Raw genomic sequence first — 26765 nt, 5'->3', positions numbered from 1 at the left:
TCATGGATTCAAAGATTCACAAGCACAGAGTAACCATCAGTGTGGGACAGATGTGTTCCCCATTGTGGCCACTGACAAGGTGTGCAACCTTAGCCCCATCAGTTTCCACTGGTCAGGACCATGACAAGTGTGAGTATATATAGATCTGTGCAAACTCAGCCCCTAGTCGAGAAAAACAAAGCCATCCCTACTGACAAGGGTTTGTAGCTGTCTTTATCTTCACCAAGATTCACGCTGGAGAGATGTGCTGTAGCTGGACCAGAAGGGGCGTGTCTGCAGCCTAGCTCCTTCCCTCCTAGGGAGTGTAGACAACAAATGCTTGTAGTTTGCCTCCTGCCTGTTTCACCCCCTCCAGGAGAAAGTCTCCCTTGGCAAGAATATTTTCCTCAATCATCCTGTCACAGTTAATGCATAGGTGACACTTTTTGCTCATGCAGTTTTGGAAATTTATTAATCACATACTGAAAATATTCTGATTTTAGAACAACTTTTGAATTCCACTTTATTTTTCAAAGTGTGTCCAGAATAATACAGGTGGGGAAATGAACAAGCAAGACATTCCCATTAGAAAGTTCCTTCGAAGTAAATTCTCCTGCTAGATTGTTCCCTTTGGAAGATGCTGAGATGGCCTTCGGAAGAGAGCAGCGTGCAGACTGTGAAGTTGTGCCTCATCCCCTCCTCCTTCATACCTAGAATTTCAGTTCAAGCACTGAGCAGAGAAACACAAGAACTGTTCAGGGTTAGCATCACACCCCCCTCCAGGTTGACTGCTTTCACAGTCATCTTGAAAGAACAAGGAATAAAAACTCTTTTTAACAGACTTGTAACCCTATAACCCATTCATTAAATATTAAAAGAAATATCACCACAGATCTCCCCAGCCCCATGTGTGGGTGTGTGCATGTGTGTAGATCAGTAGATCAAAAGTTGACATAAGATTTCCTCCTCAGTCATTCTCCACCTTATTTTTTTTATTGTATTTGTATGGTGTTTTGCTTGTGTGTATGTCTGTGTACCTGGTACCCATGGAGGCCAAAAACTAACATCAGATGGAGGTATAGATGGGTGTAAAACACCATGCTGGTGCCAGGAATCGACTCTGGGTTCTCTGGAAGAACAATCACAGTACTTCTAACCACTGAGCCTTTTCTCCAGGCCCTTCACATTTTTTTAAACAGTCTCATTGAGCATAGACCTCACCCATTCAACTGGCCAGTAAGTCTCGGACATCCTCCTTTGCCTACCTCTCCAGTACTAGAGTTATGGGGCATGCTACCAAGTAAGGCTTTTCTTGTGGTTGTTGGAGGTTCAAACCCAGGTCCTCATGCTTGCATGGCAAGCTCTTTACAAACTGAGCCACCTCTGCAGTTTTAACACCAACACTTTCAACTCAAACATTCTCCTTTGCAGGAGGATGTTCATTCAGCATCCAGAGAATGGACTTGGCCTCTGTTTAATGTACCACAGGAGATCATTCAGGCCAACTTCTGTATGGACCACAGCATTTGGATAAGTCATAAAACTTGTTGGGCCCTTCCTGTTCCTCTTTACCTTCGGTTCAGAAAGATGCAGAGTTACTGGATGACACTTTACCCCTTGTGAAACATGTGATCTAGACTCAGATGAAGGCTTCAAACACAAGAGCTTGAGAAGGCTAGAGCCTTTTTTTCATTCTTTGTATGACAGTCTCTTATTGTCAGTGATCAGTTGGCTCACTTCCCCCAACTCAGGGGACAGATTTTCTGTTGATGAAAGTCTATTTTGAGATGAAAGTGGCCTTCTTCTAATCCATAGAATCAAATGGGAAATATGGCTAGTTCCCAAAGCTATGTAAAGATCCTAACAGCTTTCAGGAGTCTTGTAGAAGTATCTCCATTGCCTGTCCATGTGACCTTGGATGACTTCCTTCCCATCAACACTATATGAGTTCACACAGTCATAGTGAAGATTCCAAGTGAATTCCTATGGCTTCCACATGCCTGTTTAAGTCACATGTGTCCATCATATGCTTACTGCTAGTACCTTGTAGAACTATGAGTCTTGTAGAGTCATAGCCCTGGGGTTCAAGGATGACTATGCTGGTAGACTTTGTAGCTTCTCATCCTGCATCCACACCCCAACTGTTGGTTGCTTCAGAACACAGCTAGCCATTGGGCTCACAGAAGGCATTTTGCGAGTGAAAAAGCCACTGCTACATTTGGGTATCATCTGTTTCATCAACTTCTGACAAGACAAAGTTAGGGTTGTCATAGCCTCTCTTCATCCTGGCTCGGGCATCTTTCTCATTATAAAGGCACAAGGCACAGTGAGGGGTTTCAACTTCCACTGTCTTACCAAAGTTATGGAAATCCACTCGGTACTTCCCCTCCTTGGTCTTGGATACTATGGGGACAAAACGGTAGCCCCAAAGCACCTCCTCAGGGACATATGATGTGCGGACCTGGCAGGTTGCACTGGTAGATTCCACTGTGCCATCTAAAAAGACAACTAACTCAAATTCCTGCTGGGGAAGCGTTTCTGCTGCCATGTGGAAGAAAGGACTGTTGTGGTCAATGACATGGTAGATTGTCAGCGGGGAAATGAAGAACAAATTCTCATTACCAGCATCAACTATGAAGTTGATATTGGTCTGATCCAAAATAATGGTTTCTCCTTCAGGAGTGATGGTAGTTTTCAGAAGTTTGCCATATATGTGGCTGCCAATCAGAAGGCTCTTCCTAAGATTGGCCACTCGGATGAGGAGGCAGAGTTTCCCACCACGCTTGCTGATGACCGCATTCTTGCTGAATGTAATGGTCTTGGCACGTTTTTTGGGTCTAGAGATCTTGGCTAAGATGGCACCACACATGAAAGAATTGACGATCACTCCAAGAATGGACTGGAAGATAAGTAGGAAAATGGCAGTGGTACACTGTTCCGTCACAAACCTGAATCCATAACCTATGGTCACTTGAGTCTCCAGAGAAAACAGAAAAGCTGAGGTCATGCCATTAATGTTCTCCACACAAGGAGTATGATTGCCTGGTGGGTAGAACTCTGGGAGGTCCTTATGAACGTAGGCTACCACATACCACAGGAGACCGAATAGGAACCAACTCCCCAAGAAGGCTGTGATGAACACGGTCATTTTGTACCTCCATTTGAGGTCAAGAACAGTTGTCCAGATGTCCACAAAGAATATAAACCTTGACTGCGCATCTACATTGCCAAACTCTATGTTACACCTTCCATCTTTGGAGACCAGCCTTGCTCGTTGCCGCGAACGCCCAAAAATGTGAGTGACAAACCATTTCCGAAGATGTTTGAACATTCTCTCTGTCAGTGCCCTGATCTGAAAACACATCAAAGGGGTGGGGGAGGGGTAAGATTACAGTTGTAGCAGTGATGATGGAGGTGACTCATACAGACTCTGCTATCTCCGAAAAGAGTATTCAACTCATCAAGCTTGTTAACCATTAGCACAAACCAACTAGTTTGTTCTGGGTGACATAGCCGCTATGTCACATAGAAAGTAGAGAAGACACCACGTGGAAAGTTACAGCTAGCATGTTCAAGTATTTCCTGACCTCAATCAGTCCACAGGGCCTTAAACATGGGGTTAGCCATTATAATCTGAAGTTTTACTTATTGGATATTATTACACAAATCATCTCCTCTGCATTAAAATTTAACCTGTGGCTAAACTATAAGTTTGGAGCACTATTCACATTTTTGTGATATATAAAAGTATAAATAACTGAAAAAGGAAATTCATCAATATATCCATATAGCCTCTAAATTGTCTTGTCTGCTCTACCAATACATCAAGAGACATCCTGATCCACCTTAGTTCCTTTCTTTCTTAAATGAAGGAACTAAGACTGAAAACATTTTCATAACATCTCCAAAGACATACTCCTAACACATGCCCACCAACTCACTGCCTTCATTCTGGGACAACTGAAGTCCTGTTTTGGCTCATTTGTCAAATACTCTACCCTAAAGCTGTGCTTCCCTAGAACACTTGAAGACAAGACCAGTTAAATTCCTCTTGACTTTTTAGCAAAGCTCACAGCCCAGCAGGTGATCTCCCAGCTGTCTGAGAATCTGCATGCCTGTCCCTGCTTACTCCCCATGTTCTGCCAAAATTTCTAACAGAAACGGAATGAGGGTGGCCATTGGTATTCCACATTCCCTCAACTGGGCTCCAAGCTGATGAACTCTGAGTTCATGTATGTTCAATGAAGGTTGAACCATGCATGCTTAACTCATTCCTAGGTCTCACCTGCTAGTTCAGACTGACTGAGTGATTACCACTCTCTCCATCAGATTCAGTGGTATAATACTGGATTAGGCCCTTCAGAACAAAGTCTGTTCACTGATTTCTTATCAAGCACAGGTATGTGAGAGAGAGGGGGGTTCAGAAGGAGGGAGGAAAGGGAGGAGAGAGAGAGAGAGAGAGAGAGAGAGAGAGAGAGAGAGAGAGAGAGAGAGAGATTTCCAGCAAAACAGTGATGGGGCTTTCCCCTAAACAGCCAACAGCAGTGAAACTCAAGGGTCTTAAGCCTAGAATACCTCTTCCTCTTCCCCCCCACAAAACAAAATCAAGGTGTGCCCATTGTGGTTAGCACTGTCTTTGTGGTATTTTTTTATTAAATGCAAACATATTTTTAAAAATAGATCTCAAACTTCCCCCTTGAAAAATGTGTTTGCTCTTAAGAAGTAGGAAGCGAAACCAGCTTAGTGACACATTTTAAACAAAAGCAGTATTCCTCAGTGTCTTGTTCCCAACTTTAACCCAGGTGAGAATACAAGAGGCTGCACCAAGTAGAAGCAGTAGAAGAAACACACAGCCATAGTGGTGGTGGGAAATGTAAAGGCCGGGCTCTAAAATAAGAGCAAGAAAGTTACCAAGAGAGCCACAGAAGCTCTGCACACACTCAGAGAACTCTGTCCACCCCTCACTGGCGGGGATGGCCCCAGGGGAGACACACAGGCAGGGCAAAGGCTCCTTCCCAGGTTACTCCCCCCCCATTTACCCCTGCACCTAGGTGTAACCTGGCCAACAGTCTTTGATGACAGATGCTCCTGCCCAGGTTCATGGAAGCTGGCCTTCCTCACAGGCTGGCTGTCACCTGTTACCAGTTCTAAGACCAGCACTACCCATGGAACCCATATACTCTTCACCACATATTAGAATTTAAGATGACTTCTGAAGCATCAAATTCAAAGCTTTTCGTCCCCTCCCACCATCCTCCAACCTTTCTAAAATTTGCTTCACTTTGAAGGTGAAGGGTATTTCTGCAAAGTGAAGACGTCCCCAGTAAGTTTGGGTTCTCTATGACTGTGCTAGCAAAATAAGACATTCCTGACCTTCCTAGTGGTGAACAGGAGCAGCCAGCAGCCCGCATTGCTTTCTGCAGACTGTCTGCACTTACCAGCACTCTGAACACACTCCGATCTGAAGCATCCATGGTGGGCAAGGCAGGGAAGTGGTGCTGTTGGGAGTTGTCTGAATGAAAGTTGACGTCTTTCATACCCAGACTAATGAATCTTAAGCTTCAGAATGATGCTAATTTGGATTAGCTCTCAACAGTTAACGAGTGGAGTTGTGTGGTTTAAACTCACACAAATGGTTGTACTCAGACCAAGCCTGGAGCTAGGTGTATATATATATTTTTTCAAACCTCACATGGCTTGAATACCGTCATGCTAAGACATGACAAACCATCAGCTGAGGTCCTGGGCAGCAGACGTGGATTGGATCCCAGCATGGCCCCCCTCTCCTTTGCTACGCTCTATAGCTCTCTTGCTGTTCTCCTAAGTCGTGCCAAATAACTTTTGACTAGAAACAATTAGTTATCATCAATCTCCCAGTCAGCTTTCTGAAACATACCGAATACTAACCTTTCCAAGTGGTCAAAGATACATACAGTTGGATGGAGAGACACAGACGGGGACACGTTTGCAAGACAAGAGTAAGATCATACAAGGAAGAAACAAGATACCACATTAATCTCTCTATACAACAGTCACTGTTATGTAAGAAACTGAGATGTTATTGTGGGGTTTCATCTGGAAAAACTGGACTTTGCTGGAGGTGCACTTTACACACACTGGATTAGCGAATGGTGTTGATTTGTTTATTGAAAGAGTCAGGAGAACTAAGGAAGCAAGTAAATCCATCCACAGACCAAACCAATCATTCACATGGTCGCTCTGCTGTCATGTAGATCCCACTTTCCTTGGACCGTGCCATTTAATCTAACCACAGACAGAGACGATGTGCATTTATGAACGACTGAGCAATTAGAGATTATCACTGGTGTCTCAGGTTATATAATGTGCCCCAGCTTTTAGGTTCCTTTCTATTGAAATCAGTAAATAAATCTTAATAGCAAGCAAAGGGCTGCACATTAGCTAATATTTACCCAGGTATCCTTGGTAGCTGGCAAAACAAGTGGATTGCATTATTGCCACTTGCTCTTTGTGCCCTAGCATTCTTGTTCTGTAAATAGGACATTTTCAGAAAGCAAGACTTTCCCTAATGTTTCCTGCTCATTGGCTGTCTGCTTATCCCTTAGGATCTGAAAGATAAACACAACTCTTCCTGTTCTCAAGGGGCTCACGGTCAGATGGAGAGGTGAGCTGAGGCTGTTGGAACTCAGGGTGGTTTGTGTTAACCCCAGAAGTCTGACTTTTCCATAAGATTTCCTATTAACTATGGATCTGCCCTCTGAGGATGTGTTTTAACCAACTGCAAACACCTTTCTGTATATATTAAACATATTCATCTCTTGTTAGTCCATAGAGATATGCTGACACCACTGTGTGTATCAGCCACTGTGTTGATATCACAGAAGTAGTGGCTGCTTGTCTTTGTCAACATGCATCTCCCAGGTGGCCTAAGGGAGAGGAACAGATGAGTCCATGAGCAAACAGACATAGAGGACTGTCACTGTGATATGAAACATGAGGCACCCTCCAGGGAACACCTATTGGAAACGGAACAGTGACACAGAATCCAACCGCTAAAGATGTGTTGGAGCCACAGGTAGCAAGAACTCCAAAAACAATTGCTGGGTTATGATAAATAAATAGATGGATGTGTTTGCAAACGCTGAGAATTGATGGTTACCCACACTGCTCAGTAGCCATCAGCTCCTCCTCTGGGAGAGCAGTTTTAAGAGAAGTCCTGCATAAGATGTGTAACAGTGACTACCCTGCATTTAACTGTGTGTCTGTGTGTGTCTCTGTGTGTGTGTGTGTGTGTGTGTGTGTGTGTGTGTGTGTGTGTGTGTGTGTGTGTGTGTGGCCCAGGCAGGAGCAACAGAAGAAAAATAAGCCCATGGAAAAAGAAAGAAGACTCAGGATAACACATGCTAGAGTGCTAAAGGGCTTTGATACAACCTAGGGCTGGAAATTCAGGCAGGAGCCAAGCCACTCAAGGCTAGGTAGACATTTCTGTCTTTGCTACACCCATCCTATCACAGCTCCAGAGACAATCCATACTTCTAAGTCAGCCTGAAACGCTTCTCCGTTAAGGTCCTTGAAAGCAAATGCAGCTTCCTCCAGAGCAGGCTTGTCACCCTAAAAACACACTCTTCATTTGCATGCAGCATCCACTCCAGCAAAACTAGCTCTTCCTACTACTAAGAACCTAAACGCAGAGGTTGTTTTGGGGCATCCGCCCAAGAACACTTGTCACTCTGCCCCCTGGTTGCCCAGTGACCGCTGTGTAAGAGAGATGAGGGTCAATGCTTGTGTCCTCTGAGTTGAAAATACAGGGGTGACTGTGCCCTCTTCTCAGCTCCTATATACGCTCAGCTAACTCTGGGGTATTTCTGGAGTCAAGTTCTTATATTAGGGTAGGAAATGTGAACTGGGTGATCCAAAAGCAGATGTCAAATGATTTTCTCTAATCCCTTGGTAACTCTGATGCAAAAGAACGTCAAGTTTCTATGAAATTGGTCAGCCTTATCACAGACCAAGAATCAACTGAAGCCAGCAAACGTCTCCTGGCCTTCCGCATGCACCCCTGGCACTGTGGGGCATCCTCTCTGCTATCTTAATCAATAGACCTGAGCACAAGCTCTGCTTATTGACCACCTACTAAGTACCAGGTGCCATGATAGGAACAAAGAAGGAACCGCCCTTACTTTGCAGCTGCTCCTGGAGAAGTCAGTCGGTAATTGTCATGCACTGAACCAAAATGGTACCCATGGAGTTGTATGTCAAGCTTGACCTCTGGAGCCCATCTTTGCTAAAGAGTCAAAAAAAGAAAAGAAAAAGAAAATGCAATGGCTTCTATAGAGGACTTCCTCTTTTCTGTGGAAATCATCTCAGAATGGCTGAGAAGATCCCCCCAGATAGATCTGCAAACCTAAAGAGCCTGGGGATCCCCAAATCACCTGAGTTTCTGGGCTGCCTCCCGTCTGTCCAGGGTCCACAGAGAGGGAGACCTTTGTTTGGGCATGTCAGAACTTACCCTGACATCCTTGGCAAAACTGAGCGTCTAGCTAATTTAGAGTAGAACTTGGAGTTGGATTCACTCCTTACCTTATCAGCCTTATATCCTAGGTATGTGCCCCACGCCTTTGCCAGGCTAGACTGGGTAATACGTGGAAAAATGGGTCACGGTTGAGAAGTAAGTGTGCTTCATGACCTTTCCCTCAGGAAACTGGAGTAGCCTCTCAGGGGTGTAAATGCAGCATAGGCTTTCCAGGGTCTCTCTCTCCTTCCAGAAGGGGCTTGGGAACAAGCTGGAAAGAACCACATGGTCTGGTGGTATCAGTGCCTTCACAGGCATGCAGTGCTGGGGTGTCTCAGGGCCATCTGCTTGCAGCCCCATTATCTAATGAGCTGGTGTGCTTTGCATGGGAAGTTTTAGGGAGATAGGAGACCTGGTCCAAGAATGTTTCCAGAATAGGCAATGACCAGAAACAGCTTGGAAATGAAGAAGTATTCCAGCTTATATCCACAGGCCTGGACTTGAATTCCAGCTGTGCCACTTAGTGACCAGGAGAGCAGAGCAAGTCACCCAGCTTTTCTGAGCCTCAGTTTCCTCATCTGTGAGATGGCTCTAATACTATCCTTCCAAAATGTCATGTAGCAGAATATACAATTCTCTAGAGCATATGACAGTGACGATATGTATCGATGGTTCCCAAACTGAAACCAACACAACAGTTAAGCCAAATGCCACGGACTCTTGTTCACCATGGACTATCACGTGGTCAAACTGTAACTTCACCAAAGGACAACACTCCTTAAAGGGAAGAGAAAGATTCTGGCCACATGCTACATCTATGAATGATGCTGATAAGAGGAGGAGCAGGCCTAGGAAAAGCAAAGATGATCATGAAGGATTGGTCAATAACAAAAGCAGAGCCTTTTCTTAGCAAGGCTGCTGAGAGGCCTGGTACCGAGGCACAATGCTGATCTTGCTGCCATAGCAACTGACAAGAGTGTGATCAGCATCACTGCCGTGTACACTTGTTCTCTGAAAAGTCAGTCTCTTGCCTGGTACCCACAGTCAGGTTCTGTTGGGCAGAAAGAGTCACAGACGTCATCAACAAAAGCATTCTCTTCACCCTAGGTCTGCAAGCATAAGGACCTAAGTTCAAATCCCCAGCACCCATGTAAAAAAAATCCAAGCAAGTAACTCAATAACCTGAAGGTTTTTAGGTGGAGATTGGCTGATACCTGGAGCTCAGTGACTAAACTGTGAACTATAAATGGTGAAAACTAACACTCTTGATGCAGAAGTCATGTGTACATGCACCACTCTGCATAGGTTTGCTTTGCTATGAAGATGGTAAGACCTGTTCATGGAAGCTACTAAATGGTACACAAAAGGTCATTGCAATGATTCAAAGTCTGCAAGTTCAGGCTTTAGAGGCTGTCTAGATGACGTGTTTGGGGGTGGGGGCTCACTGTGCATCCTGAGAGGATCACCAAAGATCTCTGCTTCAGGCCCCAGTGGGAGATTCTGGGAACTCTGCCATCCCTTTTGATGAGCCAGGCTGGGAACAAAGTTGAACTCAGGGAAGACGTCAGTGGGGTATCACCAGTCTTTGGCGGCAGCACATGCTTGCTGTGGTGGATGGCAACGGTGTGGATGCTGGGAACTTCTCCTGTACGGCTTCCCAGCAGAATTCCTAGGGCAACCGTTTCTTCGGGTCCTTTGGAAATGGTGGCATGTACAGCCTTGCAGAGGACACCTGGTCTCTGCTTTGTCCAGAGTTTTTAGGAGGAGCACCTCCCCAGAGTCTGTGAAGATGGCGGCAGAGAATACACCTCCCCCACTGGGAAGTTGGGGGGATATGAGAAACTGGCAATCATACAGTGGTAAGTCCCAGGACGCCACCAAGAATTTTCTTAACCATCTTCCCATCTAGACCCAAGAGCACAGTGATTTACAAAGGAAAACTTTGCTGTATTGCCTGTAAGTAGACTGAGCCTGAGCTGACAGGGGAAGAAAGTTCAAAATGGAGAGTCTTGTCCCAAAATGGATGATATAAAGCCCCCCAGCCTTAAAAAGTGAGAATGTGGGAAGAGTGACAAAAAGGGACCCCAGGAGGTTTCTCTATCCAGCAGATCACTCCAGGAGACACTGCTGTATGCTGTGTGTACAGCACCCCCTGGAGCACACAAGAGGAACTACTTAGAGACTTCTTGGGGCCCCAAAGCCAAGCACAGACACCAAAGCCCTATACTTGTATCAACTGCATTTAGATTTCTTAGCAGTTCTGAGAGTCTGAGAACTAAGATCCAGAGATGTTATGCCACTTGCTCAGGTCACAAAGCAGAAAAACAAGCATAAAAATTAGAAGGATCTTAGTTTTGAAGCCCCACAGCATGCTCGGAATAGCTGCAAACAGCTAGAGAAGGCAAGCATGCTTTCAGCAGCTGCTCACTGTGTGTGTGAAGGCATGTTTCCTTGCTGTGTGAGGAATCACTCAAATGGCCAGAGTCAGCAAGAGATAAAGATGGGAGCTCTGATTAGTGGGGAGATAATGAGTTTTGGGGTCAAGGAAGAGCCTATGCAAGAAGAAGGATATGAGGGAGTGTTCAATGGGGAGTGTTCACAGGGCACATGGCACATTGGATTGGATCCCAAGGTCACAGGTTTCACTAGATGTGCCATTCAATGTCCTAGACAGCTCAGAAATGCTCAAAATGCCAGCAGCACTAAGAGGTAACTATGGATGTAGGTGAAGACTTGACGTCATCAAAACTCTGCTTCTCCAGGTGGTGGTAGCACACAGCTTTAATCCCAGCACTCAAGAGGTAGAAGCAGAAAGATCTCTGAGTTTGCGGTCAGCCTGATCTAAAGAGAGAGTTCCAAGACAGCCAGGGCTACACATAGAAACTCTTGTCTCTGGGGAGAGAGAGAGAGAGAGAGAGAGAGAGAGAGAGAGAGAGAGAGAGAGACAGACAGACAGACAGACAGACAGACAGACAGACAGACAGACAGACAGAGACACAGAGAAAAGGAATGAGGGAGGGAGGGGAGGATGGAAGGAAGGAAGGAAGGAAGTTAGTTCTCCTTCCTTCTATAGCTTATATGGCTTGAGCTGGCATAGGCAACGACCTGCAGCTGAAGGAACAGTGTCCCCCATTCGCAGATGTCAATAGATGTCTACAGGCTTTGTGCACCTTATTCGGGTCGCAGTTCAGTCTGATGGTGAGGAAGAGATCTTGAACTGCCCAACACACAGACCACTGCCTAGAGATATGGGACAGCTCCCTCCAGAATCCTGGGTACAACCCTAGGCAGACAGGCCAGGCCAGACTCTTCCACACAGAGAGAGCCAGAGGAACCACTCTGCCTCTCATGAAATTAACTTTGACTCAAATTCTCAGACTTGGTCTCAGCCCAGGGCTTTCTGAGAGTACCTGCCCTAACAGTAAATTCTGGTTCCTAATAAACTTAGGATTGAAAGTTAAATCAACTCAACGATCCAGAGGCTTTCCTGGTCTAATGACCTTCGATTCTTATTTCTGTTAAGCAGAGAACATCTACACTGGAGGCGTCTGGGTATATAGTTTTACACTGAAAGCAGTATATGTTCTCAGCAGGCAGTATGAGGGAAGAAACTGTGAAGAAGTCATATTACACACACAGGAGGATATTAGATATTTCAAGGAATCCTAGAGTGGATTATTTTATGAAGTGAAGAGCAATTTTTTGCAAATCAAATAATCACGGAGCACTCGTGTAACCCATAACAGTGCATGTTTGGGTGGAGGCTGTTCCTCTGGAAACTGGACACATCTACAATGACACTATTCTTAAATTTCACATGTCAAGCCACCCACCTCAAATGGCACGCCAATTCCATGAAAGAATCTAAATGTTTATAAAAGCTCGTATTTATTATGTGCACACAAACCCTGCTATTAGCCCGACCCTTCTAGTTCTCTGTGGTTTGGGTTGCTATTACATCAACTCACTCCTTTCAGCCCAGAAATAAATGAATTCCATGTGAACGAGAGCCCCGAAAACTGTCTGCGACAAACAAGACTACATGCTCTGCTTTAAGGAAAACATAGAATTTCCAGCCTTGACATTACTGAGAAGGGTAGCGGCCCACTAAGGTCTGGGGAGGAGGAACACGGAAACCGGTATGTCCTGCGTCCACAGGCAGTGGCTGTCTCAGCCCAGCCTGATGCACACACAGAGCTGGCGGTCTTCGGCATCAGCGCCTGTGTTTGGAGGGGTGCGTGGGATGCCTTCTGGTCCTGTGTTCTAGCTGATGGTGTATATTCTCATCAGGTCGCCAGACTAGAATGTGACAAGTGGGTTTGAGGACTTGAACCTAAAGGTAGTCACTTATTTGCTTGAACACTGGGTGCTGCGTAACCACTTAGTGAGTCAGCTTCCTCAGTTGTAAAATGGGGACGTTCGGGTGTACCATATAGACAGACAGACAGACAGACAGACAGACAGACAGACAGACAGACAGACAGAGCTTCAACAACCCTGGGGATAGGAAGCAGTGGAGCCTAAACTTACCTTACAAAGTCCTGCCAGTCCTGCCACTCCTGCAGGAATAGAAGGCATGGGAGGGACAGACACAGGGGCACCATTGTCTATGCAGCCTTTCACTCTGGGCTCCTGTGGCCCATGTCAGGTGCACTGTATAACACTTCCTGAAGGGTAAAGAGAAGGACACAGCTTGAGGTGGCCCATGGAATAACTGGGGACCAGTCTTCCTGGAGCTTCTAGTGCTGTGCCCCGGGGAACATTCAAAGGTCAATGATTACCTCTTTGGGCTTGAGCTCTGCCAAGGCATCAGTTACATTAATGGGAAGGCACGTCATCTACTCTTTCACATTAAGGAGCTCTCTGGGAAAGCCCTGGGGCCAGAAGGAAGCAGAGTTGGTAGTCTCTGTGACCCTGTAATTCCATGCCACCCAGTCATCCTCCACACATGCTTGGTTCCCATCTTCAGGGGTCTTCTTTTGGGTAGGCACAGTCCACACAGGGAGCCCTCTTAGGATGGTGACATCATCACAGAGCCATCCCACCCCATTCCCTCCAGAACTACGAAATATTTCATTCATCCTTGTATAAAAAAACATGGCCTATTCTTATGTCTGTCATTGAAATGAAAAAGTCAAGCACAGGGGACATCCCCCCAGGATTCATGGCCAAGTCAGGGTTGGCAAACAGCCCCACGGCAGCCCCAGCTCCCAAGAGACCAGTAGAGCCTACAGCAGGCAGTAGCTGACGCACATTCACCCATGCCTTTCCTCCCTCTCTGGGTACAATGACCTGGAAAGGGTAAAGAAAAGTCTGTTTCCTCTCCTCCTATTCACTCTTGTTCTTCTATCCTGATCAAAATGAATGGAGAGAAGCTCCTCAGCTTCAGACCTCACTAGGCTGCAAATTTTTCCGAGTTGGCTTTGTTATAAGAAGGATTACATGAAATGGATCCATGTCCTGCACAAGCACTCACCCCAGATGCTTATAGCAACTTTATTCATTACAGCTTAAAAGAGGAGGCAACCCTACATGTTTTCACTCACCAGTAAATAAGATGTGACATGCCTATAGAATGGAATATTGTTTATCCCCACAAAGGAATGATGGTCTAATGTAAGCTACAACACGACCAAACTTTGACAGAATTACACTACACTAAGGAGGCCAGATATTCTACGATCCTTTGCAAGAAATGTTTGGAATAGTCAAATCTATACAGAAAGAAAATTAGACAAGTGGCTGCCCCAGATACTGGAACTACTATAGGTAGATCTTTAGAGGTTGTTAAAAAAAGGTTTTAAGATTGATTGTGGTAAAAGTTGTATAGCTTTGTAAATGTTATTAAAACAAATGTAATATTAAAACAAAACAAGAACACTTCTGATGGTGGGATTGTAAAATGGGAGTTATATCCTGCTAAAGCTGAAAATGCACATGAAAGTGCCTGCAACATGGTAAGGATGCAACAAACTTCCTCCCATCTCCACCCAGCTTCTGTTCCTTCAGCGTTGGTGGAACCTCAGGTGACACTTCTACCCTTTGGCTACTTGACCTAGAGCACAGAAAGCATTATTCTGGGCATCATCCTTCCTATGCTTCCTGGCTATAGAGGCATTTGTTCTCCTATCTGTGTTCTCCCAACCATGGTCAGAGAGGGTGTCAGGTCCAGCAGAGGAAGTGGAGTCCTAGATCCCCATTCGGCTACACTGGATGGATTATGGTATAGAATTTCAACTCCGGGATGCTACTCCTCAACATCTCCAGGGCTGTTAGCTGGGGCTTCAGCTCCTATTAGCATATCAGGGCCAGCTTTGTGGGGTCCTGAACAGCCCATTATAGGCGGGAGGATGTTCTCAGGACCTTGGCCTGGTCACTGTACCACATGTAGGCTTCACACAAGAGTGCTTGCAACATCCTGCTGCACACATCATCACCTCTGGTACTTTGTCTTCCTGCTCTTGGTCATTTAGCACTTCTACCATAGCTAGTACTTCGTTCTTTGCCCACAGCTCTTGTATTCTGGAGTCAGCATCATTAGTCTTCTATTCCCATGGAAGTTAGCCTCTCTAAAGAGTCAATGATAACGCAAAGACAACCCCAGAGTCCACAGGACCACTTAAAACTCTTCCTTGAGACTGGAGAAATGACTCAGTCATTAGAGAGTTTGACTGCTCTTCCAGGGGACCCGACTCTAATCTCCATAACCCACATGGAAGTTCAGAACCATCTGTAATTCCAGTCCCAGATATATATCACCTTCTTCTGGTCTCTGAGGGACATGTACATAAGCAAAACAGTCATACACACAAAATAATAAAATAATTTTTGATAAACTAAAAAATAAGAAGAGAAATCTGAAGTGTCCCATAGTTCCACCACTCCATCGCCGTCTCTGCTGCTCACCCCCACCCAACAGGAGAGAAAAGGGCTAGTGAATGAGACCTCGCTGCTCCAGAGAGTAACAACTAGCAGAAAGACAGCATAGAGTCCAGGCTTGGGATCAAGTAAAGGACGACAGGATCTGAGTCCTATGGAGCTTGACCCCTTGAACAAAAGCAGGGCTGATGTCCTTGCACGCTTTCTGAGGAGTGTCATGACCAACAGCCGGCAGTAATGTCCTGGACCACCACTCTGTGCTCAGTTTTCAACCTTTAAAAAGAGAATCCTTGGGCAGGGCATGGTGGCACACGCCTTTAATCCCAGCACTCAGGAAGCAGAGGCAGGTGGAACTTTGTGAGTTCAAAGACAGCCTGTTTTACAAAGTGAGTTCTAGTACAACCAGGACTACAAAAAGAGACCCAGTCTCAAAAACAAACCAAAACAGAATCCTCATCTGGATTAACACAAATCTGGTTGATGACACATGGTCAAACCTAGGTCCCCCAGTTACAGGAATGTGTGATGGTTTGGAGAAGAAACTTAAAGACAGCCTATGGCAAACTGAGCCCGAATTCCCTTGAGAACAAGTAGCACAGTTCACCTGCTGAGCAAGGGCAGGCTCCCTTTGGGTTCTGGCCTTGAAACAGGTGACCGTGTCCAAATCTGGCTTGAATTCCAGTTCTGCTATTCTCTGGGGCATGACCAGGAACCCCGCCTGGGGGTTCCCAGGGTTCATTTCCCTCATCTAACCCATGAGGGAAGGGAGAGGAGGGGATCACTAAGTGTTTGTACATCCTCTCCCTCCCTCCCTCAATCCCTCCAGCCTGCACCAATGTTTCATGATTCCCTCATTTAAGCGTTCAGTGACATCGGACTAAGCTGACATGTCTCACCTTGTTAAGGCTGCCCAGAGAAGCAAGAAGACCTCTAGGAACAGTGAAAAGATTGACAGCTGTGCTCAGCTGGAACTAAATTCCTGGCTCTCGGACTCCTGAAGGATATGAAACCCAAGCTGTGATCAGCATTAAGACGAAGGTAGTGCCCACTATCTACAAATGCTTCTTGCATGAGTAATGGTCAATGAAAGCCAGTGGACTGGGGTGCCTTGTGTGCAAAATCCTTCGTGCTGTCACTGCTTTATACCCAACACCACCCATGGGGCCTCAGTGGTCTCTCTAACAGAGACCCAAGGAAAGAAGCTGTTCTAGTTGCTCAGCCGGCTAGCTACCCAGCAAATATCTAGGACAGTATGGAAACCACATGGTTTTCATTCAGGAAATGCTGAGGAGAACGTGGCAGGAAGAAGCATCAGTTCTCCCAGACACATTGGATACACTCGAACATTTCTTCATCTTAAGTTAAGCTTACATTTGCCGGCATGTAGTGGCATGGCATTTGTGGCACAGACATTTCACATGTATTGAAGCCATGCATGAGTATCTGTTTCCATTGTCAAAGACCTGCTCATTTTTAACACTGATACACTTATCAAGGGTTTAAAAGTTAAAAAGAAAAAAATCCAGGCCTTTAATGTCAGCACTTGGGAGGCAGAGGCAGGAAAATCTCTGTTAGTTCAAGGCCAGTTGGTCTACAGAGCAAGTTCCAGGACAGCCAAGGCTACAAAGGCAGTAGTAGCCTATGCAAAGGCTTGGATAGACCAAACAGCATAGAGGTGGAATAAAGAGATCGAAGAGAATCTAAGCAGCTTGGGGATGGTGATGCAGCCACGGTACAGGGACAAGCCAGTGCAGTGGGACCAAACAGGAGAAGGAGGAGAAGAGGAATGAAAAAAAAATCCCTATAGAGGACAGCAACTAAATGAGTCAGAGACATGCCATCATGTCATTGTTACTGACAATTAATCTCTGTTAGTCTGGCATGCTCTTCTGGTTACAGCTAGGGTGTGTTGAATGAATGAATCAATGAATGAATAAAAACATGGGAAGGAAGTTAGGCTTCCAGAGTGGTTTGAAGATTAAACTGGCTGGAAACTGGTTGCATTAAACTGGCTGGAAAATCTTGATTGTTCCATGAACTTCTCTTGAATCTAGTTTAGCCTCAGAGTAGTTTAGGGACAGATCAGAAAAATGACATTCACGGGCCTTCATCTCAGGCATTCTTCATGCCAAAACAATTACAACTGCTCCACGGCATTGCTAGCTGTTGTTACTGCTAATATATCCTGGGTAGACAGGAACAGAAGAACACCAGAGACTGAAAGGGCCAGGTAAATGAATGGCGTTCACAGACAAGAGTCAGGAAACTGGAAGCTAACCTACCTTAGTACTCAAGTACCTTGAGCTGGGTCATGATTTAATTATTGGGCAAAACTCACTAAAATGCATCCCTCCCTAGGTCCATCAACCTGAAGGTTGGCAGTGCATTCTCTGCAGGTGGCACCCCTCACACATGCCTAAAGAGCGGCAGCAAAACTGGGCTGGGAGACTTGATGCCTGCTTGCCCTGACATCACTACAGAAGAAAGAAGCAGACAGCTGAGGAGTGAATTCCTGAGCTTTGGAGGAATTATCCACTCAGGCCTCACAGTGATGCCCTGATGTAGTATACTCAACTCTGTTTTACAAGGGAGGGGACTGAGGTTTAGTGAGTGACTGCTGTTGTTTCAGGCACTGGGATTGAACCTAGGCCTTGGGCCATGCTAAACAGGTCTCTGTGGCTAAGCTCCAAACTGCATCATCCCCCTGTCCCGCCCCCACATCTAAGAGAGGTTAAATAGTTCCTATGAGGCAAAGCTGGGATGGAAACTTAGAACCCCAACCTAGTGTCCACATACAAGTTTCCTCAGTATTTGACCAATAAAACAAGTGAATTCTAACATCTACAGTGGAATCATCCTCCTCTGATGCCTTCCTTGTTTTCACTGGAAACTTGTTTCCTGTGCAGGAAACACTGCTGAGAACTGAGGTATGACCTCTATTGGCAAGGCTGGTATTTGGGGCATGGGAAGAACTGGACAGATAATTAAAAAAAAGAAAAAAAGGGTCCCAAATAGGGGCTGGAGAGATGGTTCAGCAGTTAAGAGTACTGACTGCTCTTCCTGAAGACCCAGGTTTAGTTCCCAGCACCCACAAAGCAGTCCATGACTGTCTGTAACTCCAGTTCCAAGGGATCCAACATCCGCACACAGACACACATGCAGTCCAAACACCAATGCATATAATTTTTTAAATGACCCAAATATCTACAGTGATGATAAGGTGATGACAAGGACATTGTGAGAAGGACTAAGGAGTACATGGTAACTAGAAGTGGCTTTGAGAGAATAAGTAAGTGTCTGTGGCATTTGTCTGTGTGTATTTCCTCCAGGAAAGGAGTCAGTGGGATATCACAAGTTGTGCCCATGGGACTGTAAGAAATTCTAGTTCTTCCTCTCCTCCTCTTCCTCCTTCTCATCATCAGCACCATCACCCTGTCTGTTCTTCCTCTACAACAGTGGTTCTCAACCTGTGGGTCTTGATTGCAATTCGTAACAGTAGCAAAATTGCAGTTATGAAGCAGCAGTGAAAGTAATATTATGGTTGAGGGTCAGCACAGCATGAAGAACTGTGTATTAAAAGGTCACAACACGAAGAAGGTTGAGGACCACTGTCCTAGATCCTGGTTCTAGAAAACAGAGTTTGCTTTAGTGGGATATCAATGGGAGTCTCTGGTCCTAAAGACAATTTTTTTTAATTTCCTTTTGATATCAGAAACAAAGTAAGAAATCTGCCTCAAAGAAATGTCAGCTCTTAAATGGGAGTGGGGTTGGCTCAAGTACATCTGCTACTCTTCCAGAGGACCTAAGTCCCACCCCCAACTGCATCAGGGGGTTCACAACCACCTGAACACCAGTTCTAGGGGATCAAACACCCTCTTCTCACCTTCAAGGGCACACACATCATACATGTAGCATGTACCCATGTAGACAAAACCCACACATGCACATAAATTTGAAACATAAAAATAAATTCTTAAAATAAAACTTAAAAACCAACATTGTTTTCATTATGTCTATAGTTGTCAGTTTGGCTTGATTTATTATTTTTACCTTGGTGTTTTTAGTCCTTTGAGTAAAAAGACAATGAGCCAGGCATAGTGGCACATGCCTTTAGACGCAGCACTTGGGAGGCAGAAGCAGGTGGGTCTTTGTGAGTTCAAAGCCAGCCTCGTCTATACTGAGAATTCCAGAACGGCCAAGGCCACATAAAGATACCTTGTCTCATGAAAAAAAACATGTAGACAATATAGTGTCTCATCTCCCTGTGTGTCTCTTGTAGAATTATATTTATACCTCAGGGGATATACTTGAACTGTTGTGGGACCTATGGGGTATCTGGAATCTGTTATATACCATCAGCCCATTTGAACCACTCTGTTTTTTTAAATCAGTTAAAGTTCATCTTATAACATTTGCATCTTTTAATAAAGCTCTGATTTTGTGAGACATGTCAAGAACTCTGTATATTTTAGTATCATTTAAGAAAATATCTGGGATCTGTTTGATTGGAGATCTGGAATAGAGAGGCTCTGAGGCGTTCAGATTCCCCAGCAAGCTCTTGAAGGTTATAGATGCAGGCAGATGTGTTACGGTATCCTGAAATATATCTAGATATGGGGCACTTGGATTTTAGTGCTGGGGGTGGCAAGATTACCAAAGGTTTCAGTCATCCTAGTGTAATAGGAAAATTCTCCAGGGAAGGGGCATTTGTCAACTGATTGGGCCCATCTTATTAAAAGACACCTATGGTTTCTGGGCATAAATTTGGATCTTTTCTTAAAATAATAAAGCTTGTACAAAATGTAGCTTAGAACATTTGCGAGTCATTTACAAGAGTGGCACAGTTGTAAAATTGCTCTAGGATCAATGCTGCTTTATTCTGGCTATGCTTTCAACCCATCAAGCTTGTCGTTTGGCGATGTGGGCCCACATTCTTTTTAAAAGTATTTTCTTCCTTAAGGTTATGGATCAATTCTATTTTAATTATAAAGAATCCATCAGAGAGGTGAATGGGCAGGAATTGAAGCGGAGTTTGCATCAAAGAAAGCAAAACTAGCAAACTATGTCAGTGCCCCTGGCCAATGGGTCAGGACCTACACATTCCCTGGCAATCCGTAGTAGCGTGCACTGCTGATTCAGGAGTTATTATGGCAAGAACCAAGGTCCAAAATCTTGTTGGAAGTTCAGGCAGCACTCTCTCTGCAAATCCTGAGATGCCTTCAGTAAGTGAAGACCAGAACCCACAGGTCACCCTGATGAGCAAGGACCAAGCTTGATCTTTTTGTGTCTATACAAAAGAAAAGGTATGATTTTCTCTCTCAGGCATGGCTCTAATTTCCTTTCCTTAAATATCAGGATTGATCTAGAAGAAACCCCAAAAGAGGCCTGTATTTTGGCACAGTGTATCACAGAAAAACTTTATGTTCCCTTGAGAACCCTGTAAAATATATTGGGTATATTAGGTAAAGATGTTCCAAAACCAGAAGACCCCACCTAGGAGGTCTGGCATCACAGAAAACACACTGACTTTATCAGCTTTTAATAGAAACAGCCAGAAAACATTGGACAGTCACAGCATTGACACTTTTTGATAAAAGACCTGAGTTAGATTAGCATGGAGATAGCAGCAGATGAGGTACATTTGGAACAATAACTAATGACCAGGGTCTGTCAGATCCTAGGAAAATAGGAAAAAGTGTGTAGCCAGCTACAGAAGTGCACACAGAAGGGAGCTGTAGACAGGAAGACTTCTGTGGTCTCTACCCAAGAGAGGGGAGTCCAGGCCTTACCACCAGGAAAATCCAATGAAACTCCAAGAGATGTCCCCGGAGTCTCGTTCCGCTCCATTTGTCTCCCCACCCTTAGTCTTCATCAGATGGATTGGAAAGAGACCCAAGTGTAGTGTGTAAAACACAGGCTTTATTTCAGGTGGTGGTGGAGAAAACAGTGTTTAATCATCCCCCAAAGGAGAGAGCAGCGGGCCATGACCTAAGGGCCCACTGCTCAGATTTACATTAGAAAGTAGCCTGGGCAGCTTCCTGTGGGGCCGGCTTTTCTAAGTGATTGACAGGAAAGGGACAAAAGCACGTAATGTTTTGAGGAAAGATTGGAATGTCACACCTGAACCCTAGGTAGAGCTTAGAGCTCAGATTCCATTCTTTGAACCAGAAGTGTGGCTTCAACAAAACCTTGAAGTTCCAGCTTTTCATATGGTAGCTTAAGTCTTTAGGGGATAATTGTGATGCTTCTGTTTTGGGGGTTACCAGGGAAACGGGGGATGGGTCCATCCTCAGTATCTTCCAAGTCTGCGAATATCTAGCTAGTTACCTAGCTTTGGCAGCCCTCGTGACCTACACCCTGTCTGTGTTTCCAATGAGATGGAAAGTCCTGCAAAGTGGAACTGTCACACTTGCACAGGCCAGCAGGACTTCCTGGGGGGTCTTCTAGCATGATCCTGTGACATTGCCTCTACCTTATCTCTAAATACAACTCAAACTCTATACTCCATGCATAACTATCGGTAGCTCAACCCCCTAATAACATCAGGATAAAAGGTTGACTGTTCCTATAAGCACAAGGCCAGATCCTCTAATCTCTTGGAATATCTCATCATTGGACTGGACTCCATGGGTTCAAATTTTATGCACATTTTTTCCATGAGACACTAATAGCAATCGCTCACATTTGCCAAGTTCACTCTTCAAGGACAAATGACTGATCTGGAAAGAACCAGAAAGCTCCTAAGAATTTAATCAAGGGAAACGAACCACGAGACTTCCCTTAGGGGCAGTCACCTGAGAGAGCTTTGCTTGCCTTAATTCTGCAAAAACACTATATTAACCTGTTGCTTTCAAATAGTGTTTGGTGCATATTTAAATCATCTCCCCAGGGATATGGTGGCCTACTGATATACACTGGTAAACACAATTCCTGAATCTGAGCCAAAAACACGGTGTTTGTGCAATTGGAGGCGAGGAAGACTATTTGGAAAACCCTAAGTGGAAGGTACTGGCCTATATCTAAGAGAACTGAACATGAATCTTCTCTCAGAAGCCAAGGTGAGCCAACCAAACTCAGAATTTCTACAAAAGTATCGCATGCTCTTACCCCTGAGCCAAGCCCGCTGCCCATTGCTGCTGGGCCTTTACAAAAGTTCTGGTGTTCTGTGAGCAGCGTTGCTCCTCTTCCCATTTGCAGGAAGATGCTAACAAGGCAAAGGGTGGGCTGGGCAGGAACCACATGAGGCTCACAAAGCTGGAGCGCGGACCCCGAATGCGCCAGGACTCCTGTGACCTGAGTCAGCTTTCCAAGACTGTTGGCTTTTCCAAGAGCCTTCCACGCCGATTGTTTCCTCTGCTTTTCTTCCTTTGAAGATTTTGCTTGTTCATATTCAGTTTTGTTTTTCCAGTGGCCACACCCTGCTTTTCCACTTTCCAAGTACATTACCCAGAAAGCCATTCTTTGCCCTTTCAGAGCAAAGCTAACATTCATGAATCATGCATGCTCCAGGAGAAAGGGGGGGTAATCCTTTCTTCACCTGCGTTCCCACAGTCTGACCCGCCTTTTCTCCACCCATCAGGTGGGGATGATCTTATTTGGAAAGACAGATGCAGGTTGATGCAAGGGTTGAGAAGAGGCAGGAAGAGACTGTCGCCTTCCTTTGAAGGCCTGGGTTTGCCCTTTCTTGGACACTATAAAAGCTAAGCTGGAACCACTGTAGGTTACAATTGGGACCTCAAGAGTCAGTTCAGCTCTAAGGACCAAGATGCTGAGGTAGCTGGATTTACAGCATCTGTCCTAAAGTAGGTCAGGACTTACAGCCAAGAACACTATATTTCCAAACATTCTATGCCATGGGACCTTACCAGGCATTTCAAAGCCTATGATCACCTGGAAAGAAGGGAGGGGAGAAGGGATGAATGGAAGCCCCGGGTTCCATGAAACCCAAGTACGAATCACAGCTCTGTACACAGCAAGGCTTAGCCCAGTGCTTCCCAAACAGGGAACTCTGAAAGATGCCATGATCTCCGTGGCTCCAAAGGTTAGTGAGGACCTGAGGTAGCAGGGTTAACAGCCTCGCCCCATACACAGCAAACCCTACAAACACCACCACGCTCCATGAAGTCAAGCAGGAAAATCTTGGGAAACATTGGCTCAACCTCGTTTTACCTCACTGCTGAGGAGGCCCAAGCAGCGTTATTCTTGGGAGAAATAGTTCCCTGGAACTCTCGCCCAGGGCTGACTCAGGCAAGAGAGAGTGGTAACGAAGAGCTTCTAGCATTCAACAGTTGTGCTCCGATTCCTGTCTCAACCTTAGACTGCAACATTAAAGTCATTCCATTGTCCTACAGGGCTACTGGAGTTTAGCACTCAGAAGCCAAATTGACTCTAGCTCCAATACAACGCCTCACTTAAGGCCCCAGACCCCAGGGTAAAGAAACACTGGCTGCACCTTTTCCTCAGACAACTTTGCGTTCCAGACAAGAGGCCCCGGCAGAGCAGGTACACTGCCCAGCATGCCCCACACACCAGCTCTCTGAAGCTGCAGCCCAGATGGAGGACTGAAGATTAAGTGTAAGGAAAATGCTCATTGTCTTTCAAAACCTGCTCACTCATCAGGTGAACTCTGGGGACTTTGCCAGGTCTCTGGCTTTATTTTATTCTTCTCTGTCCCCTGCTAGAGCCAAACCAGCAACTAGCCCTCAAGGAGTCTGCCTCTTAGTGACCCCTGCCTGGCTTCCCAGCCCACCTTGCACTGAAAAGCCTCCTGTCCACTATGAGACTAAGCTCTTACTTGGCATCCCATGGCCTTCCAGATTTGCTGAGCCCCTCATCACCTCCTGTGAGGCCCTGTCCCATGCACCCTATGGCTCTCTTGTCTTATATTACCCATTCATTCTTACCCCCAACACTGCTACACTGGCTTAATGCTCCCTGCATGTGTCTTACATGTTTTTGTGCACACTGTTTCCTTATTCTGGAATGTTCTTTTTCTTGCCCCCATCCAGCACCATCCTATCTACCTAAGGTTTTCAGGATCATGCTACTTTGGAGTCTTCTCTTGACAATGCACAGTGCACTGCACTTGCACTCAGCCATGATGCCATGACTGCCCTGCTGCACAGAAGGCCCAGACCACCATGGTATTTCTGCCACACACACCACACATGTAACCTAGGCTGTAAGTGACAGGTCTCTACAGCACTGCTGCCAATTCTGAGCATGTGTCTGGCCATGCAGACCTAGCACAATTCCCAGAAGATTCCAAGTTCGTTCATTGAACACTTATGGAAACAACATATGAAGACTTAAAAGACATCAGGCATAATGTTAATATTAATGAGTACAAGAATGAAAAAAGACAAGTGTTTGACGATAGAGGAAGAAATGTCAAATGTGGGTTAAGTTAGAATCACAGTGCTAGAACATACATACAGTCATCCCAGAGAAAGTTCTCTAAGAGAAGCTGGGGGGGTCATCTGTCCATAGAAACCCCAAGGCTGAGAAAAGGCAAAGACGTGAGTCACAGCTGGAGCTTTAGGAAATCACAAAGATTTGTAACCTAGTGCTGAAAAACACCTGGCAGAGAAAAAGAAAAAGACATGCATGGGGGATTCTGACTGTCAGCTCCCCAGAGCAGAGCATGTCTGGGCATCGTAAGCATCTTTGTCATGATTGCTTTGAAGAATCAGTGCAAACCAATGCACAGCACGAAGGTGCAAGACTGCTGTGAGCAATCTGTGCTCTCTCTGCTTCTTTACAACTTCAGTCTTGGGCCTGGGAGGGCTTGGTCCCTTCCTTGTGCAGAGGAAATCCGTCTCCATGAGTTGAGTGTCAAAGAAAAGAAAATGGGGGAAAGAACTTGAAGTGACAGCTATTTCCCAAGATAATCCTATCCCATTGTAACTTGAAGAGCTACAGCTGATTGACTGTGTGGGAACACATTCACACAAAATAGCGCATAGGATAAGGTGAACTCGGCAAAGGGCCGACGAGAAACCCAAGAACCCCGGTGCTGGGCTTCTCCTCCAGCACAGGAGTGTCTGGGAAGCCCTTGTCTGCCACCGCTTCCTTCTACGCTCACTGTGCTCTGCCCTGAGAGCTGTAGGTTGCCCTTTTCCTAAATGTTGATTACAGAAGGCCTCCTTCTTCTGAGAACTTATGAACAGAATCCATAGAGACAGATATTTGGAGAAGGACCACCCCCTCCATCAGAGTGTAGAGTGTAGTCAGAATGTAGTCCTCAGCACTACTCCCCAGAACATTTATCAGAGCAATATTTAGGGAGCTGAACAAATAACAAGAGCTCTAAATGCCTGCACTTAAATGGTATAAAATTCCACTAAGTGCTATGTAAGAAAACGAAGCAAAGGCACTTGCCTGAAACAAAACATCATATAACATGTAACTTGCCTCCTCTATCCTAGACCTCAATAGCACCTTTCTCCTCCTCTGCCTTCAAGGCAGAGAAGGCAAGAAGGGAGGTTAAGCAAGGTGCTGCTGACAGGGTACCCCCAGATGCAGGAGCCCTGCACTCATCTCTGCTGCCAAGAGAAGAAGACATTGTGCTCAAGAATGGTGCCATCAGACTCAGCCTTCCAGCCTCGCAGCTGTGAAGTGGCCAAGGGAAGGCAGAATATGTAATCCCGCTACTAATCCTTCTGTAAGCAGCAGATCAAAGATAACAAGTGATTTAAAACCACACTCTTATCCCCTGGGCGTGGAGGGGCAAATCTATCTGGATTACCGGTAGGGGGGAAGAGGGTATATTTCCATGAGAATTAACTATTTTTTTTCTACAAAGAGACAATGAGAAGGTTCTCTTCTTACCTCATGGATTTCTGGGGTAAATATGGAGGCAAGCGTTCATTTTCTTGGTCTCCAAGAAAGCAGTCGGGTGACCGATGTGAGCAAGTCCCTTGCACCTTTGATTGGAGAGTTTGGATGTCCCAGCTGAAGGTACTCAGTGCCTTGGTTTTAAGTCTGTGGGTCAGCTTAGACTGGCTACTGACTCATCTATATGCAGTAGTTCTCAAAGAACATGGTTTACTTTATAACCGGATCCAACAAGAGTAGGCGTGGCATTAAACGAGTGAGATACACCAAAGGTGTTGCGCTGCCAAGATAATTAAGAGACTGGTTTTTGGATCCAGGGCTTAGAACAGGAGGAAGGCCTTCTTGTGTGACAGTGTCCATATCACACAGGAGAGTACACAAGGGTCAGGGTGCTCCAAAGAGGGAATTTTTAGGGTCCCCAGGGAGCCCCTCCGAAGTATCACCTGCCTGGTGACTCATTCAGCTATCCTAGAAGGTAAGGCCAGCCTGACCTTCCAATAAGCCTTTTTCATCACTATAGTTATATGATAATGTTGGCCTTTATTGCACAGACTCCTGAGGAGTCAGGCAAGGTTGAGAC

At 45.5% G+C, this 26765-nt stretch overlaps 1 protein-coding gene across 2 annotated transcripts; it reads right to left on the bottom strand.

Annotated features, from left to right (window-relative positions):
* Window positions 1-432: 432 nt before the first annotated feature.
* On the bottom strand, window positions 433-26350 carry Kcnj1 (potassium inwardly rectifying channel subfamily J member 1). 2 transcript variants are annotated; one of them, XM_013123909.3, is made up of 3 exons: window positions 26180-26350; window positions 13001-13137; window positions 433-3331 (listed from the first exon to the last, which is right to left on the bottom strand). In XM_013123909.3, the coding sequence occupies exons 2-3, from the start codon at window positions 13046-13048 to the stop codon at window positions 2192-2194; spliced, it is 1188 nt and encodes a 395-aa protein (XP_012979363.1). In that variant the 5' UTR covers window positions 13049-13137; window positions 26180-26350; the 3' UTR covers window positions 433-2191. The 2 variants fall into 2 exon arrangements, with proteins under 2 accessions (XP_012979363.1, XP_005084493.1); XM_005084436.4 differs by lacking the exon at window positions 13001-13137.
* Between the last annotated feature and the right edge of the window lie 415 nt (window positions 26351-26765).

The sequence above is a fragment of the Mesocricetus auratus genome, unplaced genomic scaffold (assembly GCF_017639785.1).
Source record: "Mesocricetus auratus isolate SY011 unplaced genomic scaffold, BCM_Maur_2.0 Super-Scaffold_100022, whole genome shotgun sequence".
Taxonomy (NCBI): Eukaryota; Metazoa; Chordata; class Mammalia; order Rodentia; family Cricetidae; genus Mesocricetus; species Mesocricetus auratus.
This window is presented reverse-complemented; position numbering and strand designations above follow the sequence as displayed.